Genomic DNA, 17,429 nt, shown 5'->3' with positions numbered 1-17,429 from the left:
GAAACCAGATTAAAGGGTATACATGCACCGAATAATCTGACTACTGGGGAAAAAGCTAGATGTGTTTATCTGATTTCTCATAATCAGATAATGGCTTTTATCTGATAAAGCCTATCGGATTATGCTGTTTACATGACCACTTGAATAATCAGGTAACTCCAGAAATCAGATAATGATCGGTTTATTAGTGTGCATGTAAACGCGCTCACTGTTGCCATAATTCTGGTGCATTTCTGTTTTAATCACTGCCTATTTAACCTCAATGAACACATATGCATATGTATGCTCTTGGTCGTCGGAACCGGTCTCTTAATCCTACAGCCATAGGACGCTTTTATTTTGAAGTTCCCACCCTCAGATCTGGTTTCGTCATTTCCTGCACATCCAGCGCGGCATTACAATTGTTTTTCCCCCATAGTGCAGAGGTTTTGTCTACAGATGAAGACGTCGCTTGGGAAGCAGTGCATGGTTCTAACAACGAAGAAGAAGGTTTCCAAGATTGTTCAGCCTACATTAGGTACGTGAACATCTGTTGTTACGTCATGTTTTGGTCGTAGTCAGGGAGGGGAGGGGAGGGAGGTGTCGTGTGAGCCAAGCAATGGTTCGTATGTCTTCGTATAGTATGTACCATCAAAAGCACTCAATATTTGTTGTGTAGTCGCTGTGGAACTAATTCACGTGTGCCGTGCTTTGTTGATGGACCGGAAGTTTTGTAAAGTGTGTGAACATGTGGAGAGAGGGGAAAAAAGTTTTAAGATGGCCTCACAGCTGTTGGCTGGGAGAATTTTGTCCCCAGCGCCACACCACAAACCCTCTATTAGGGTTGGACAATGATCATGGTTAGGAATAAAATAATAAGATTGTGCTTAAGACGAACTTCTCCAAAGTATCATAGTGCATGTAAGGTTTTTGTTTGGTATTCCTACCACTAGATGAATCACTGCACTGTTTTAATACACTGCTAAAACAAAAAGTTTGCCATAATTGAAACCCCTATGTTGAAGGAATAAATGGAAGATGGTGTTTAATGTGGCAAAGATGGAACTGTTAGGTTTAAGATAAAGTGCACAAGTTGTTCATGATAGGCGGGAAAAAAAAGGTAATTTTGAATGTTTTGCCTTTTAGTTGTGACCAGGAGCTCTATGGTAGTGATGTGACATTCGCGAACGAACCGGCTCCTTTGAAGTGAACGAGTGAACCGGCTCTATAGAGTGAACGAGTCAGTTCCTAATTTAACCCACTATCCACTAGCACTTGCTTGTATTGATAGACTTGTTTGTTTGTGAGGTAAGGAGGTACAGTTAGTTCGTATGGGTTGATAGTAAACAAGATGGTGTGTCAGTCAGGACACAGGAATGAAGAGGAGGTGACGTGCTATCTTCTCTGGATTGACTCCCAGCTGTATTTATTTTCCTTTGACACTCAGTATTGCCATCAGTCTGAAATAACAAATAAACCAACATTAAGTACTGTATCTTAACATAAACCCAACACAAATTACTGTGAAGCAAGAATAAAGGAATATCTATATATGTGTACCAAAATAAATGTAGGTTCATTAGACATAAATAAACTCTCCATGATGAACAACATTACAACATAAATATATCAATCAGCATCACAACGCTCCCCTTTAATAGAAACAGTAACCTACAGTTACACAAATAGCCCTAAAGAGTAACCTGGGTTACAATCAAATAACATACTGTTAAGAGAAAAAACTAAACCCCACACATACATCCTCACCCAGGTCATACACAGGACAACAGCGACGCTGTGTGGCGAAAAAAAGGTACTGCGTAATGGCATCCACACAACGCACATTTCCTTCCCACATGGAAACGACATTAACCTTTCATAAACATAATAATCAAGACAGACTTACTTTCCGTCATTGACTCGACACTCAGTGCCATATAAGGAGGAACAAGGATGTCTGTCATCTTAGGTACGTCCAAACTGCACTGTGATGTGCGCTGCACTTACACTCACTCTGAAACACAGTAGCCAACACAAAGGAAAAAACTCGCGGACACATAGGTCATTTCCTACCACCTAATTAACGTGCATAGTGACGTGATGAGCACACACAAATGTCCAAGCTCTTTCATATATTGTTGTTTATGAGAGCCAAAGAACCGGCTCTCACAAGTGAACGAGAAATCCCATCACTACTCCATGGCTCCATCTGTCGGCTGGTTGTTTGGTTGGTTGGTCCTCCATTACAATGGCCCACCCTGTGGCAGCTACAGGTTTTGGGTCAAGGTATCATTGAATAAATTCCAATTCATTTCGCAATTTAAAAACAAAACAAACCAAAATTCAACAATTCTGTTTTTCGTTTCAAACAAAAAAACAAGAAAATAGAGCCATTTAAACTATTTTTGTTGCAGAATCAAAGCAGTCCATTTCTGGTTTATGGTGATCCCTTTTTCCTTTATTATTAAAAGATTTAAAAATGGTAGTCATCTGTTTTGTTGTTTTTTTGTTTGTTTTTTCATTTTGAAACAAAAAACAAAATCACGTGGTGTATTTGTTTTTTGTTGCCAAACAAAAAAACAAAATGCTCATTTTGGTTTATTATTAATTTCTTTTGCCATTTCCCATTTGGAACAGACACAGTGGACAGACAGGAAGTGAAACTGAGTAAAAACAAAAAAATGTAAAGCTTTTTAAGGCACAGTTAAAAGGGCACATCAATACAGATTTCAGTACTAAGTAAGCCTATGTAACGTGTTGTTTGCAAGGTTATTGTGGGCCTCTCCCTCTCAAAAAAGATGCCTAATTCCTGTTGAAGTTTAGCTGATATGCAGCAGCCTGCACTTTTGTTTCCTTCAATCACTGAACTCAGCCACATACATTTGGGACAGACGTCTCTGTGGTACAAGCTTTCAATTCCTTTTGGACAAAACACGTTCTCAGCAAATATGGGAAATACTATCAAATTGTTTATTTAAAACAGTATGAATATTAGGCTACATATATAAAAAATTAGGCCATAGAATAGCATATCAATTATGACTCATTTATTTGATTTACAACGAAACAAAGACGAACAGGAAAGAGAGAAAAAGATCGAGAGCATTATGAAACTCATCTTACAGCACAGTAGTATTTTAGGAAAGGTCACCATTGTTGGCAAATAGTTGTATATTACAGATACCGCCATTGATTTTCTATATGAGTAAAATTTCAAGACCACAGAACAGTACTTCAAACGGACGATTCAGACATTCTCAGTGAGTTTAGGTCTTCACTTAATTAAAACAACCCTACTAACAACACGTTACATATGCCTACTTAATACTGTAATCTGTGTTCATAATGTCATATGACCTGCCCTTTTGACTGAGCAATAAATAACTTTAAAAAAAAAAAAAAAAAAACTTTTATTTTGACTTTTTTACACTTCACTTCGGCTTCCTGTCTGTCCACTGCACCTGTTCCAAATGAGAAATGGCAAAATGAAAATCTTAATAACCAACGTGGGCATTTTATTGATTTATTTTGGTTTACCGTTTGCAACCAAAGACAAATAGACCACATGATTTAATTTTTTGTTTTTGTTAAAAACAAAAAAGACCCACATGACCTCAGTTTTTCATGGTAAAACAAAATAGGAAAAAAGGAATTGCCATAAAACAAAAACAGACTGCTTTGGATTGATTTTTTTTTTAAATTTTTTATTCTGCAACAAAAAAAACCCAGGAAAAACAGCTCTGGGTCTCATTTTTTGTTTTTGGTTTAAAACAAAAAGAATTAGAGGTTTTGGTTTGTTTTTAAATTACAAATTAATTACAAAGTATCCAATGATCCGCTGACCCTGGGGCTATGGACGTTTTTATTGGATTTTATTATTTGGAACTCAGACAAGGCAATCTACAAATGTGTACTATGAGCCACAAAAATTTCACTATCCACAAACATGTCTTTTTACATTTATGTTGTCTAAAGTCATATCCACAAAAGTACAGCGTGATTTACAAATGCACATAACTTACTCTGTAAACATGTACTTTAATTTCACATAAAAATGTTACTGGTTTTACAAATGTAAAGAGTTCCGCCACACTAAATACACACAAAGTCATATTTATGCATTTGTGGATTCTTTATTTACACATTAAACTGTTTTTTGCATATTTGTGGATCGCTTCCTGTGTTTGTGACTTCCTTCCTGTGTATTTGCGTGATTTTGTCCAAGTTCTACGGCAGCAGGATCTATAAAAACAAATGTGTGAGGTGTAGTTACTCACCACGACAGCAGGTGGGAGCATTCTGTCACATGAGATAACTGAACCAAGTCCATATGGGGCCAGATGCTTAAAACTCTGTGTGCTCACAGTTTTAGAGGTGAATCTACAAAGACAGAAAAATGCATAGTAATTTTTTTCAGCAGACTTTTAAAGCCGTGCATGTGACTAATTCTGTTATATAATTCTTGTTCATTTTGGCACTGGGCTCACAGGCCCGAGCCTCATTTTACACCTATATTTGGCCATAAATGGATGTAGAAACACTCTCAAACATATGTTTTGCATATTGATGTATGTGCTCCTCCTCCATACAGTAGACCTGTCAATGGGAGATATTGTGAAGAAAGAACAGTTTCACTGACTGTGTTGTATCAGCAAGGTTCTCTGTACTACTAAACTTTCATGCGGAAACTGACTTTACAGAATGCTTCACAGAATAAAATTAAATGTTGGAGCGACAACAACATTCTTTATATTTGTTTTGATTCACGTACAATGGCGACTACATGTAAATAGATACAGTTTTGTTGTTTGTACATGGAATGGCAAACTAGAACAGGAAAACGCAGATGAAATGGATAAAATGCAGGTGATGAGCAACAGGTGTGTGATGGGGAAAGCAAACAGACACAGAAGAGACACAGAAACTGTTTAGTGGATATTTACCTGAGATGAAGTATGGACACACAATATTTTACCTGTGTGAAGGTGAGCAGATGTTAAAATAACATAATAACATAATAACTACCCCAATTCAAACCCAGTGTGAGGAAAGTTTACACAACTTTGAAGACAGTATTTTAAATTTGTATAGAGACTAATTTCTAACGCTTATTTTGTGGATTTGGGTTTCCAGAGGCTTTAATACTTAATTTGTATGGTAATATTAGCATTGACATGTCCACCCAGTAACTCTTGTTGTTGTTGTTCCGGTTTTTGGAGTGCTGCGGAACATTGCATGCATGAGTTTATGATCATTCAAACTTGTTTCATTCAGGATTGCACAGTACCAGCACTGTCCCATCGCTGACGGGAGTACGTCCAACCAGGATGCAGACATGCAGTGTGGGCCAGACATGTTGGAGGAACTGTTCGCTTACCTAAATTATGTCTTTTGAGGTATGACACATATTGAAATCCTACTACATTTACTGGTCTGCAATCAGAATCTTGTTTATTGCCAAGTATGTTTTCACATACAAGAGATTTGCTTTGGTAGTTTGGTGCATAATTTCAACACAGTGAGAGAAAATAAGAGATGAAAAGATAGTACTGCAAAAGTCACCTAATTACAGTCACCAATGAGCTCCAAGATTGCATTCCTGCCTCGTTTGCTCCTGACTCTTTACCTGCATGTGATCGGTCAATACTATTCCAACTACAGATGGAAACTAGAATGCTGTTGATACCAAAATCTTGTCTTGTTGCCTACAGGTTCTGCATGCAGATATCAGTTTATAGCTACTACATCATTACCTGCAAAAAAGTATGTTATATAAAATCCTGAATTTGAATAAATAAATCAGATCAAATGGGTAAGTCTTGATTGTCATTGTCACAACAACAATATTAATGCATTTTATTTATAGGGGCCTTTCAAAGCACTCAAGGACACCTTACAAGACACCGTTATGAAAAAACAAGCAGCAATATATCCATAGATCTTAAATTTAAAGAATTCCATGATATACATTAAAAGTTCATAATTAACTAGACAAAAGTAGTAGCTATAAATATTAGGTATAAAATCATCATTATGAAGTCATCATCGGTGCAGGTCACCATATGTGTGCCACCATTAAATCAAACCAAATATGTCAGCGTGAAAAGGTGTGTTTTCAGACGGGATTTGAAAGTGGAAAGGGAGTCAATGCTGCGTATTTCATGGGGGAGAGAGTTCTAGAGGCGTGGGGCAGAACGGCTGAGGGCTGTAGAACCCATGGTAGTCCAGACCATAACCCCAGATGAATTAAATTAACAAGATAGAGACAAATATGCAAACCCTTTCCTTTTTTTTTTTTTTTTTTTTTTTAGATTTGATAATCTAAAAAAAACTATAACTATAAAATGTTCTGTATTTTCTCTGATAGATATTACATAATTAATACATTTAAATTGTGTAAGACTCAAGGATTAGATATAGTCTGTATAACTTGTCCTTTTTTTCTCCTGAACTAAAAGAACAGTAGACTCCTCACCACTGGTACCAAAATCAGCCCAGAGTTTAAAGATGAGCCATTTTGCTTCCAGACAAACCCCTTCAAAAGAACTAAGGTATCACCACTGTCCAATGTGGAAGCCTCACAGTGTCACCTCAAGGAAGTGATGAAAAGAAGGCAGTCTGATTTAAAAAGTAACCAAAAAAAGAGGGCTCTGTCAAGCTCGTGTGAAAGGGTGAACTAAAGGTGCAGAAGAGGACAGTTTGAAGACATGGCGACAAACTCACTCTCTCATCACACTGATTTGTGTACCAGTGACAAAGCGGAGGGAGATCATTGTCACACTTTTCCACTAGGAGAGTCTGATCAAGACTCTGACAAAGTCACAAATCCAGGATACACTGGCAAACTGGATCACTTACAAAGCCCAAAAAGTTGTTCACTGAACTCTGACATTGCTGGAGACTCAGAACCAAGTTATCTTGCTTATTGTACGCCTTTATTCACCACCACTGAAATCTCATCCAGTTCACCAACTGTAAACTCAAATGTGAACCCACCATTTGTAAGTCAGACCGATGAAAGAGGGCTTTGTGTAGGGGAAGAGCCAAGACAGACTCCAAGTAATGCATCAAATAAACATGACATGGAGCAAGACGAAATGGGAACAGAGATCATTTGGAAGTTACGTGCTAACTGTGTAAAACAAATCCTCTCCTCACCAATCACAGAGTTTGGTCAGTTCACCTGGTCCAAGAAAGCAGGCCTTGAATTTAATGTTGGATTTGGCTCAAAGAAAAACATCAATGTTAACTCTTTGTCTAATTGTGTTCTGCTTGAAGTTGCTAAATTTGCCTTGGCAATGAATTCGTCTCAACAGGATTTCATCATGGAGATTCTTGAGTACAACTTCGACTTTGGCCTGCAGAGTCAACATGAGAGGGATCTTTTCACATTTGAAATTATGAAAAGAGTAAGAAAGCTGAGAAGTTGTGAAGATGCAGTTAAATTCTCAAAAGAGGTTTTTCAACTTCCTGGTCTGCTGCCATCAATAAATGTGAAAAATCAGAGCGTGCGCAATGTTAATATTGAGCTTAGCAGCGAATCGAGAACGGAAGAGTGTGGCACTGCTCCCAGGTGTCCTTATTCCAGTGATGAAACCAAAGAACATATTTCAGAGAAGGTTGTGGTTTCTTATCCATTCTGCAAGGAAATAGGTCTAAAACTACATGTAAACCAATGTCAACCAAACACAAAACTGAATATCACCAAACTGACCAATGGAGCAATGACTGAAGTGACAAATGTTGCAGAAAAGTTGTGTGGAACATTTGAGCAGATTTTTCTTGACCTCCTCAGACACAACTTGGATCTTGATTCACACAGTGGAGATTCTGACCTTGCCAGAGATATTCTTGCAAGAATTCCTGCTATTTTGGAGAAAAAGACTCTATCAGGTTGTGTAAAAGGTGAAAGGTACAAGCAGATGAAGCGCATAAAAAATCGTTTGGTTGCATGTAGTGCTAGTTCTGCCCAGTGTGCAATCATCAACCGAAATATGGGAAATTCCTCTGACATTGAACACCAAAATCAGCTACATTTAAAACTGTGGAAATTGCGGACCAGTCATATTCAGCAAATCCTTTCAGTACCTCATGGAGAACATTGCCCATTTTATTCTTACTCCAGATGCAGAAAATTGGGCATTGATTTCAATGTAGGATCTGGAGTTAAACAAAATCTTGATCCCAAATTACTGACCAATGGCATTATGCTTGAATTGAATACTTTTGTCACAACACTGCTATCAGCCAAAAAATATTTCATCACAGAGATACTGGAGTATAATTTTGATCTTGATTTCAAGAATGAGCTGAATCGCAGTGCCTTTGCACAGCAAATTGTGGATAAAATTAGAGTGACTGCGAAAAGAAAATACAGCATTCCTCGAATAAACAGGCAGTTTGAACTCCCTGACACAAGGTGCATACCAGATGCTTGTTTTTACAGAACTACATATTGTCCCAAATGCTATCAAGACAGAAATCATAGGCTTTTTCAGGATAAATCTGATACTGGTCACATTGGTCATCCTCATCCACACATCATGCTGCACACAGTCTCTGCAGATGGAAACTGCACAGAGCAAAAGCCTCCAAAGGATCTGTACACTGGCTTCTCAACCCTAGGGAAGAACGTCATGGAAGACTACCCTCTCTGCAAGAAAATAGGTTTAAACCTTTTTGTGGACAAAGACCAACCAAAAGATAAGCTTGACATACAGTACAGGCCAAAAGTTTGGACACACCTTCTCATTCAATGCGTTTTCTTTATTTTCATGACTATTTACATTGTAGATTCTCACTGAAGGCATCAAAACTATGAATGAACACATGTGGAGTTATGTACTTAACAAAAAAAGGTGAAATAACTGAAAACATGTTTTATATTCTAGTTTCTTCAAAATAGCCACCCTTTGCTCTGATTACTGCTTTGCACACTCTTGGCATTCTCTCCATGAGCTTCAAGAGGTAGTCACCTGAAATGGTTTCCACTTCACAGGTGTGCCTTATCAGGGTTAATTAGTGGAATTTCTTGCTTTATCAATGGGGTTGGGACCATCAGTTGTGTTGTGCAGAAGTCAGGTTAATACACAGCCGACAGCCCTATTGGACAACTGTTAAAATTCATATTATGGCAAGAACCAATCAGCTAACTAAAGAAAAACGAGTGGCCATCATTACTTTAAGAAATGAAGGTCAGTCAGTCCGGAAAATTGTAAAAACTTTAAATGTGTCCCCAAGTGGAGTCGCAAAAACCATCAAGCGCTACAACGAAACTGGCACACATGAGGACCGACCCAGGAAAGGAAGACCAAGAGTCACCTCTGCTTCTGAGGATAAGTTCATCCGAGTCACCAGCCTCAGAAATGGCAAGTTAACAGCAGCTCAGATCAGAGACCAGATGAATGCCACACAGAGTTCTAGCAGCAGACCCATCTCTAGAACAACTGTTAAGAGGAGACTGCGCCAATCAGGCCTTTATGGTCAAATAGCTGCTAGGAAACCACTGCTAAGGAGAGGCAACAAGCAGAAGAGATTTGTTTGGGCCAAGAAACACAAGGAATGGACATTAGACCAGTGGAAATCTGTGCTTTGGTCTGATGAGTCCAAATTTGAGATCTTTGGTTCCAACCGCCGTGTCTTTGTGAGACGCAGAAAAGGTGAACGGATGGATTCCACATGCCTGGTTCCCACTGTGAAGCATGGAGGAGGAGGTGTGATGGTGTGGGGGTGTTTTGCTGGTGACACTGTTGGGGATTTATTCAAAATTGAAGGCACACTGAACCAGCATGGCTACCACAGCATCCTGCAGCGACATGCCATCCCATCCGGTTTGCGTTTAGTTGGACGATCATTTATTTTTCAACAGGACAATGACCCCAAACACACCTCCAGGCTGTGTAAGGGCTATTTGACCAAGAAGGAGAGTGATGGAGTGCTGCGGCAGATGACCTGGCCTCCACAGTCACCGGACCTGAACCCAATCGAGATGGTTTGGGGTGAGCTGGACCGCAGAGTGAAGGCAAAGGGGCCAACAAGTGCTAAACACCTCTGGGAACTCCTTCAAGACTGTTGGAAAACCATTTCAGGTGACTACCTCTTGAAGCTCATGGAGAGAATGCCAAGAGTGTGCAAAGCAGTAATCAGAGCAAAGGGTGGCTATTTTGAAGAAACTAGAATATAAAACATGTTTTCAGTTATTTCACCTTTTTTTGTTAAGTACATAACTCCACATGTGTTCATTCATAGTTTTGATGCCTTCAGTGAGAATCTACAATGTAAATAGTCATGAAAGTAAAGAAAACGCATTGAATGAGAAGGTGTGTCCAAACTTTTGGCCTGTACTGTACATGTATTGACACATGGGACTATTCATGAAGTGGCCAATTTTGCCAAAATGATGTGTGGAACAAAAACAAAGATAATTAACGATATCCTTGAACACAATTTCAACATTAATATGCAGGGGCGAGCAGTATATCCATCACGAATGATCCACAGTATAACATCTGATGATGGTGAGGAGGCCTGGTTCAATGAAGTTTTTGTTATTCCACCATTTCCTCACAGACAACATGGACATGCAGGTAAACTGGATGACGCGTTTGCCATGCAGAGAAATGAAATGAAAGAAACTGTCAACAAAAGAAAGCTGGCACTGCAAACAAAGAAGGAAAGAGCCACACTGCCAAGTCATGAAATATGTTTTCTCAAAAAACCCAGGGGAAACCCTTGGAGTCAGACAAGTCATTTTCCCATTTGCATGGAGATAGGTTTGGATCTAGACGTGACATCAAAACCAGGAAAGAAAAAAAAACTTGACCTGAAGCTATTAACAAAAGCTGTAGTGTTGGAAATATATAAATTTGTAGTCAGGAAAACCCACCATTATTTGCCACAAAGTCTGTATGCCATCCTTGACTATAACTTTGACCTTCGCTCACAACATCACAGGCGCTGGGAATTTACCATGGCAACTGCATTTGAAGTCCAAAGCTTGGTCAAGCAATATCGTAAAAAACAAGACAAAGCAGATGAGGTCTTCAAGCTGCCATTTGTGTTCGCTCCCAAGTCACCAAGGAAACCTAAGAGAAGAGGATGTTTTGGAGGTGAAGGGCAAACACAGACACCAGTTAATGTACAAAACGAATGTGACATGGAACAAGAGGAAATGGGAACAGAAATCACCCACACTAGTTCCCTGGAAGAGTCTGATTTAGATTCAGACATTAGCAGTGAATATGATATGGAACAAGAGTAAAGTGGAACAGAAAATAGCTTTACTTGTCCTCAAGGAGAGTCTGATCTAGACTCAGACATTGGTGGTGATTGTGGCATGGAACAAGAGGAAAACAAAACAGAGCACAACTACACTTTCCCTTTAGAAGAGTCTGACTCAGACTCAGACATTGGTAAAGAATTTAACATGGAACATGAGGAGATGGGAACAGAGCACAACTTTGCTTGTCCTCTTGGAAAACCTGATCTAGACCCAGACAAAACACATCTGGGTAATTGTACGCCATTTCTCGCCCCCATTGCTGTGTCAGCAATGTGTGTCTACCTGACAAAAGAGGGCTTTGTGAAGGTAAGGAGCAAACACAGACTTCAAGAAATGTACCCAACAAATGTGACATGGAGCAAGAGGATCTAGGAGCAGCGAGTCTGTGGAAGTTGCGTGCTAACCGTGTAAAACAAATCCTCTCTGAGTTTGGTCCATTCTACTGGTCCAAGAAAGTCGACCTTGTATTTAATGTTGGATTTGGCCCAAAGCAGAGCATCAGTGTTGACTCTTTGCATAATTCTCTTCTGATAGAAGTTGCCAAATTTGCCATAGCAATGAATTCATCCCAACAGCATTTCATCATGGAGATGAATCACAGAGACATACTGTCATGTGTGAAATTATGGAAACCGTAAGACAACTGAAAGAAAGTCAAGATGCAGACAAAGGCCCAGGAGAGGTCTTTGATTTGCCATATTCAATAAGAGCACAGGAACAGGAAGTTCAGAGTGTGAGCAGCATCAATCCTGAACTCAGGAGTGTTTGTAGAACAGAGGAGTGTGATGTTGCTCCCATATGCCATCTTCGTTTACATGCTGAAACCAAAGAACATACGTCACTGACACTTTTGGATCTTCATCCCTTCTGTAAGGAGATAGGTCTGAAGCTACATGTTAACCAACATCAACAACTCAAAAAACTTGACATCAACAAACTGACCAATGGAGCATTGACTGAAGTAACAGACTTTGCAGAAAAGTTGAGTGGAACATTCAAGCAGTTGTGTCTTGATATTCTCAGACACAACTTGGATCTTGATTTGCAAAGCAGAGAGTCTGACCTTGCCCATAGTATTCTTGCCCGAATTCCTACTGCAGTGGTGCGAATGAATCTGTCAACCTGTGCAAAAGCCTACACGCAAATAAATTACAGGAGAAATGGTTCCCTAAGAAAGGCAAAACTGGATTGTCAGAACAGCCCAAATTTAGATGCATGTAGTGCTGGTTCTTCCCAGGTTGCAACCATAGACCAAAATGTAGGCAGTTCCCCTGAACCTGAAAACCAAAAGGAGCTAAATTCAGTGCTGTGGAAACTGCGGGCCAATCATAATCACAACGTCCTCTCAGTACCTCATGAGGAACATTGCCCACTTTATTCTTACTCCAGATGCAAGAAATTAGGCATTGATTTCAATGTAGGATCTGGAGTAAAACAGAATCTTGATCCCAAATTATTGACCAATGGCATCATGGCTGAAATTTGCACTTTTGCTATAGCATTGCTGTCAGCCAAAAAATATTTCATCACAGAGATACTGGAGTACAATTTTCATCTGAATTTCAACAATGAGCTGCATCGCAGTGCCTTTGCACAGCAAACGAGGGATAGAATTAGAGTGATGAGTGCATATAAAACTCCCATTCCAATGAAAATGCCTTTTGAGCTCCCTGACATGAGGTTCATACAAGAACCTACATATGAGAAAGGTGCATATTGCCCTAGATGCTATCCAAAGAGAGAACATAAGCTTCAGCAGGAAGAAACTGGTCACATGCATTATCCTCGTCCACATACCATGACTAATGACGTTTCTGCTAATGCAAATTGCAAAGCACAAAAGTTAACAAAGGATCCTTCCTCTACCTTTGCAGCAATAAAGGAGAAAATAATGGACCGCTACCCTCTTTGCAATAAAATAGGTTTGAGCCTGTGTGTGAACAAAGACCAACCAAAAGACAAACTTGACATGTGTGTATTGACACTTGGGATTATGGTTGAAATTGCTAAATTTGCCAGAGAACTGTGTGCAACAAAAAGCAACATCATCAGTGCAGTCCTTGAGCACAACTTCAGTGTTGGCATGCAGAGGCAGGAGATAGATACGGTTAATCTGTTCTGTAGATTGATGCCACAAAAGGATGTTCAGCTCACCTGGTTCAGTGAAATGTTTGTTTCTCAGCCATGTTTTCACAGAAAGGAAGTAGAAGGAAGGAAACTATCAACAAAAGAAAGCTGGCACTACAAACAAAGGAGGAAGGACCCATACTGCCAAGTCACAATACAAGAGTCAAAACATCAAAGACAGATCATCAGATTAAAGTACCAGTAAATTGTTATCCCATTTGCACAGAAATAGGTTTGGATCTAGACCCAACATCAAAATCACGAAGTAAAAAAAAATGGACTTGAAGCTGTTGACAGGAGCTGTAGTCTTGGAGATACATAAATTCGCTTCAAAGAAAGTCGGACACTATTTGCCACACACTCTGTTTGCTATCCTCGACTATAACTTTGATCTTAGCTCACAACATCACAGGCGCTGGGAATTTTCCATCGCTACCTCATCCAAAGTCCAAGCCATGGTCAAGAATTATCATAAACATGGATATGGGGCAGAGAAGGTCTTCGAGTTGCCATTTGTGTGTGCTCCCAAGAAGAGACCAAACAAGAAGCCAAAAGAGTACTACCAGGAAAATCCAAACAAGAAAACAAATGAGGGTAGATTTGTGCGCCAAGTGAGATACCATTTGGTTTCTAATCGTGTTCATTTTCTCGATGGTTTCAAAAATGACGAGGAACCTTGGCCCTACGAAGAGGACACTGAGTTCTCAACAGATCCTGGGAAGATGGTGCAGATGAATGGGAGTCTTGTGAGTGTAGGTTGTGACAGTCCCCTCCAAGAAAACATACAGAAAAAAGAAGAGGAGTGCAATCTACATTATGGCAATATGAAATCAGAACCAGACACTGATATGATAGTGCAGATGAGTGGGAGTCTTGAGAGTGAAACTTGTGGCAGTCCTCTCCAGGGAAACATACAGATTAAAGTGGAGGAGTACGATCCACACTATGGCAACATGAATGCAGAACTGGACACTGGGACGATAGTGCAGATGAGTGGGAGTCTTGAGAGTGAAGCTTGTGGCAGTCCTCTCCAAGGAAACATACAGACAAAAGAAGAGGAGTACGATCCACAGTATGACAATATGAATGCAGAACTGGACACTGAGGAAAAATATTGTCCACAATATGATGATATCAAAACACAGCCAGACACTGAAGGTGCTGAACATTCAGTCCCAGGTGAACCTACAGAACCCCTTGGATATATTTCAATGATATTGTCGCCGAACTCTGGAGAACCACAAGCAGAATCAGAAAGTCAGTATGTCCAGTATTACATCATGGCTGAAACACAAGGATCTGCTGAATGTCCAAACATAAGAACTGAATTTGACACTGAGTGTGTTCAGTATTTAGTCCCCGTTGACGCAGCAGAATCCCAAGAATACACCATAGTTATCATGGGTCAAGGCAATGAGATCACTGTGATTAAAGAAGAGCAAGAAAATGTACCAGCCGATTCGCACCATTGTTAGGTTCACAGAAAATGAAGTGGGCATCTATCAGGAATAACATCCTCAAAATACTTGACAAAAGAGGTAGTTGTGTTTTACACTAAACAGATGCAACTAGCTTCCTTTGTTGTTATGAAAATGTATTTCTTGTAGGGAGATGATGTAGTTGGTGACTCATTCCAATTCTTCAGGGATGTATACTTAAAAAAGTTCACTGTCAAATTCAATGCAAAGGGCTGTGAATATTATGCTTTGAAGTTTTGTTCTAAAAAGGAAAAAATGGAAATTTTAAAAGCTTTTTTTTTGACATTTTTAAGAATTTATAGAAGGATATTTTGCCAATAGTTGTTTTGTAGTCATTTAAGACATTTTGGCCTGGAGGCCCAAAGAGATGGCAAGATCTAATTAAAATGTTTGAATGTAAAGGGCAGTCAATATTGTGCTTTGAAGCTTTGTTCTAAAAAGGTTAATGTGCCACAGCTGGACATTCTATAATCTTCTTTTTAATGTTTTGTTTTCCATCTATGGTCATTTTTTGTTTTTTTATCTTTGAAAGAATTTGTGTAAGGATATTTTGAGACTGAACTTTACTTTGTGGATAGATTTTATTCTGGTCTGTTTTCAAAGGTGCTTGTTCTCCATTTTTTGTCGTCGTTTTTTTACTTGTTTTTTCACTTAATTGTTTATTAGTGCCTTTTCTGATCTCATACTAGTGATTTCTGTTTTTCTGTTTTAATTTTTCAACAGGAAAAAACAGCTTACAATGACAATGAAAATATATTGTAAATTTTAAAAACTGACCATGTCTTGAAGCTCTGATGTAAATTTGTAAAGAAGAGTGCACCTATACTTTATTCATAGTTTGTATACACTGCATAATACACTGCAGAAATGATAATGACCTGTATCTGGTTGGACTTGTCTATTGGTTATTGATACTGAAATACATTGTATAAAACACTGAAAACATCCCGTTCTCTTCCGTGTGCTTCCTTTTAAGCACCATGCACTTGTACCATAAATGATAGGCTTGTGGTTTATGATTATTTGCTGAGTGTGCTGCAGATAAATCTCACTGCTCTTAGTGTTTGCTCATCACTGCTTTAAGAGCATCAAGCAACACTTGTTCTATGTTAAATTGTCATATTCTCAGTTCAACCAATAGAAGTATCGGGATAAGTAAGGTTATGACACTTGTAATACTAAAAGTGGGGTCCTGGTGCTGCTCCACACCACCACCTTTCTTGTTTCCATCAGGTGCAGCAAAGACTGTCTAGCCACGCAGTCCAGATTACCCCTTTGTCATTAGTTTAAGGTCCACACAGTTTGTTATATTCAGCATCGCACTGAAGGCTTGATGTAGTAGGCAGGGCAGCATATTGACAATGTGGTTTCTTCAGTCTACCTTAAAAATATTTGAATTCCTGCCACCTGTCACTAAACCCCGAGTGAAAGCCTTTTGTCTGTGACTCGGATGAAGAACACCTCATGTGGCTGAAAAGCAAGTCTGTCAGATGTTCCATTTATATTTGAATATGTTTAAATGCACTTCGGATCCACTTTGTTTGAACTTATCTGACAGCATCCAGTCAAGTTGGAAAAATTATCCCAAAAATAATTTTGGTCCTATACAAAAGTATGTGGTAGTCAAAAAACAAATTGCAGTGTGCAAAACTTAAAACATACTAGTTTTAACAAATAAGTACACACATTTGAAAGCATTCATGATTTTTGTCGATGTATTTAAGAGGCTGGATGTTTCCTTTTGTAAAATAAAAACATATCTGTGTAATAACAGGTGCAATTATTCAACTACAGCAATACCCTGTGCAGTTATTTAACAGTGCAACATTCTTCACACTCTTGAACGGAGGCTATATTCAACCACTCCAAAGTGTACATGTACCACATATTGCATATAGTGCATATCCTCCTGAGACCTGAACTTCTATTTGGTATGCATTTTTAATTTCTCCTAGCTATTTCGGTTCAATAGGACCAAATAATATCTTAAATAAAGTTTCAACCATAAAATGTGATCAGGTTTTGATCCTTGTCCACTTTTGTGTCAGAATCGGCTGCAGACTAACTTGGCAGAGATGGCTGCCATCTTGTTTTTACATGGATTAGTGTATTGTGCTTTTACTGCTCTTAAACAAACCACCTCAAATTATCATTTGTTCCAGCCTTCATTAAGCTGTTGAACAATGTTAAAAACTAGTGCATTAAATACACGGCACTTTAGCACTCAGCACTTTAGACGTCTCTGTATGTTTCTGTGTTGTGATTGTTAAATGTAGTCCATGTCTGTTTTATGTGATAGAACTGTCCCTGTGATAGTGTTTTTATCTTGTCCCGTGAAGCAATGAAATGTAGCACTGTTCCCAAGATGAATTTCCCTTAGGGAACAATAAAGTTTACCTTACCTTACCACTAGATGGCACAAAGAAGTGTCCACGAACAAGGACAACAGGTCTGAGTTAAGTAGAATGACGTATAAGGTCAAGTAAACCCAAAATATGAAAACACAAGGTCTCAGTATGTATTGTGTTGTACATGGTCGCATTCAAAACATACTCTTTTATTTC

At 39.0% G+C, this 17,429-nt stretch overlaps 2 protein-coding genes and 1 long non-coding RNA gene across 3 annotated transcripts; all 3 read left to right on the top strand.

The window, feature by feature from the left end:
* The first annotated feature begins 383 nt into the window (after positions 1–383).
* LOC117270529 (uncharacterized) lies at positions 384–5,803 on the top strand. Its single transcript, XR_004502815.2, has 3 exons — positions 384–517; positions 5,254–5,375; positions 5,691–5,803. It is a non-coding gene; the product is annotated as an uncharacterized LOC117270529 (long non-coding RNA).
* Positions 5,804–5,958: 155 nt separating this feature from the next.
* On the top strand, positions 5,959–11,198 carry LOC144466588 (uncharacterized). Its single transcript, XM_078174132.1, has 2 exons — positions 5,959–8,698; positions 11,051–11,198. Exons 1-2 carry the CDS (start codon positions 6,687–6,689, stop codon positions 11,196–11,198), a joined length of 2,160 nt encoding a protein of 719 aa, XP_078030258.1. The 5' UTR covers positions 5,959–6,686.
* Positions 11,199–12,251: 1,053 nt separating this feature from the next.
* On the top strand, positions 12,252–16,694 carry LOC144466523 (uncharacterized). The gene has a single exon (XM_078173756.1). It carries the CDS (start codon positions 12,369–12,371, stop codon positions 13,590–13,592), a length of 1,224 nt encoding a protein of 407 aa, XP_078029882.1. The 5' UTR covers positions 12,252–12,368; the 3' UTR covers positions 13,593–16,694.
* The last annotated feature ends 735 nt before the right edge of the window (positions 16,695–17,429 follow it).

The sequence above is a fragment of the Epinephelus lanceolatus genome, chromosome 13 (genome assembly GCF_041903045.1).
Source record: "Epinephelus lanceolatus isolate andai-2023 chromosome 13, ASM4190304v1, whole genome shotgun sequence".
Lineage (NCBI taxonomy): Eukaryota > Metazoa > Chordata > Actinopteri > Perciformes > Serranidae > Epinephelus > Epinephelus lanceolatus.
This window is presented reverse-complemented; position numbering and strand designations above follow the sequence as displayed.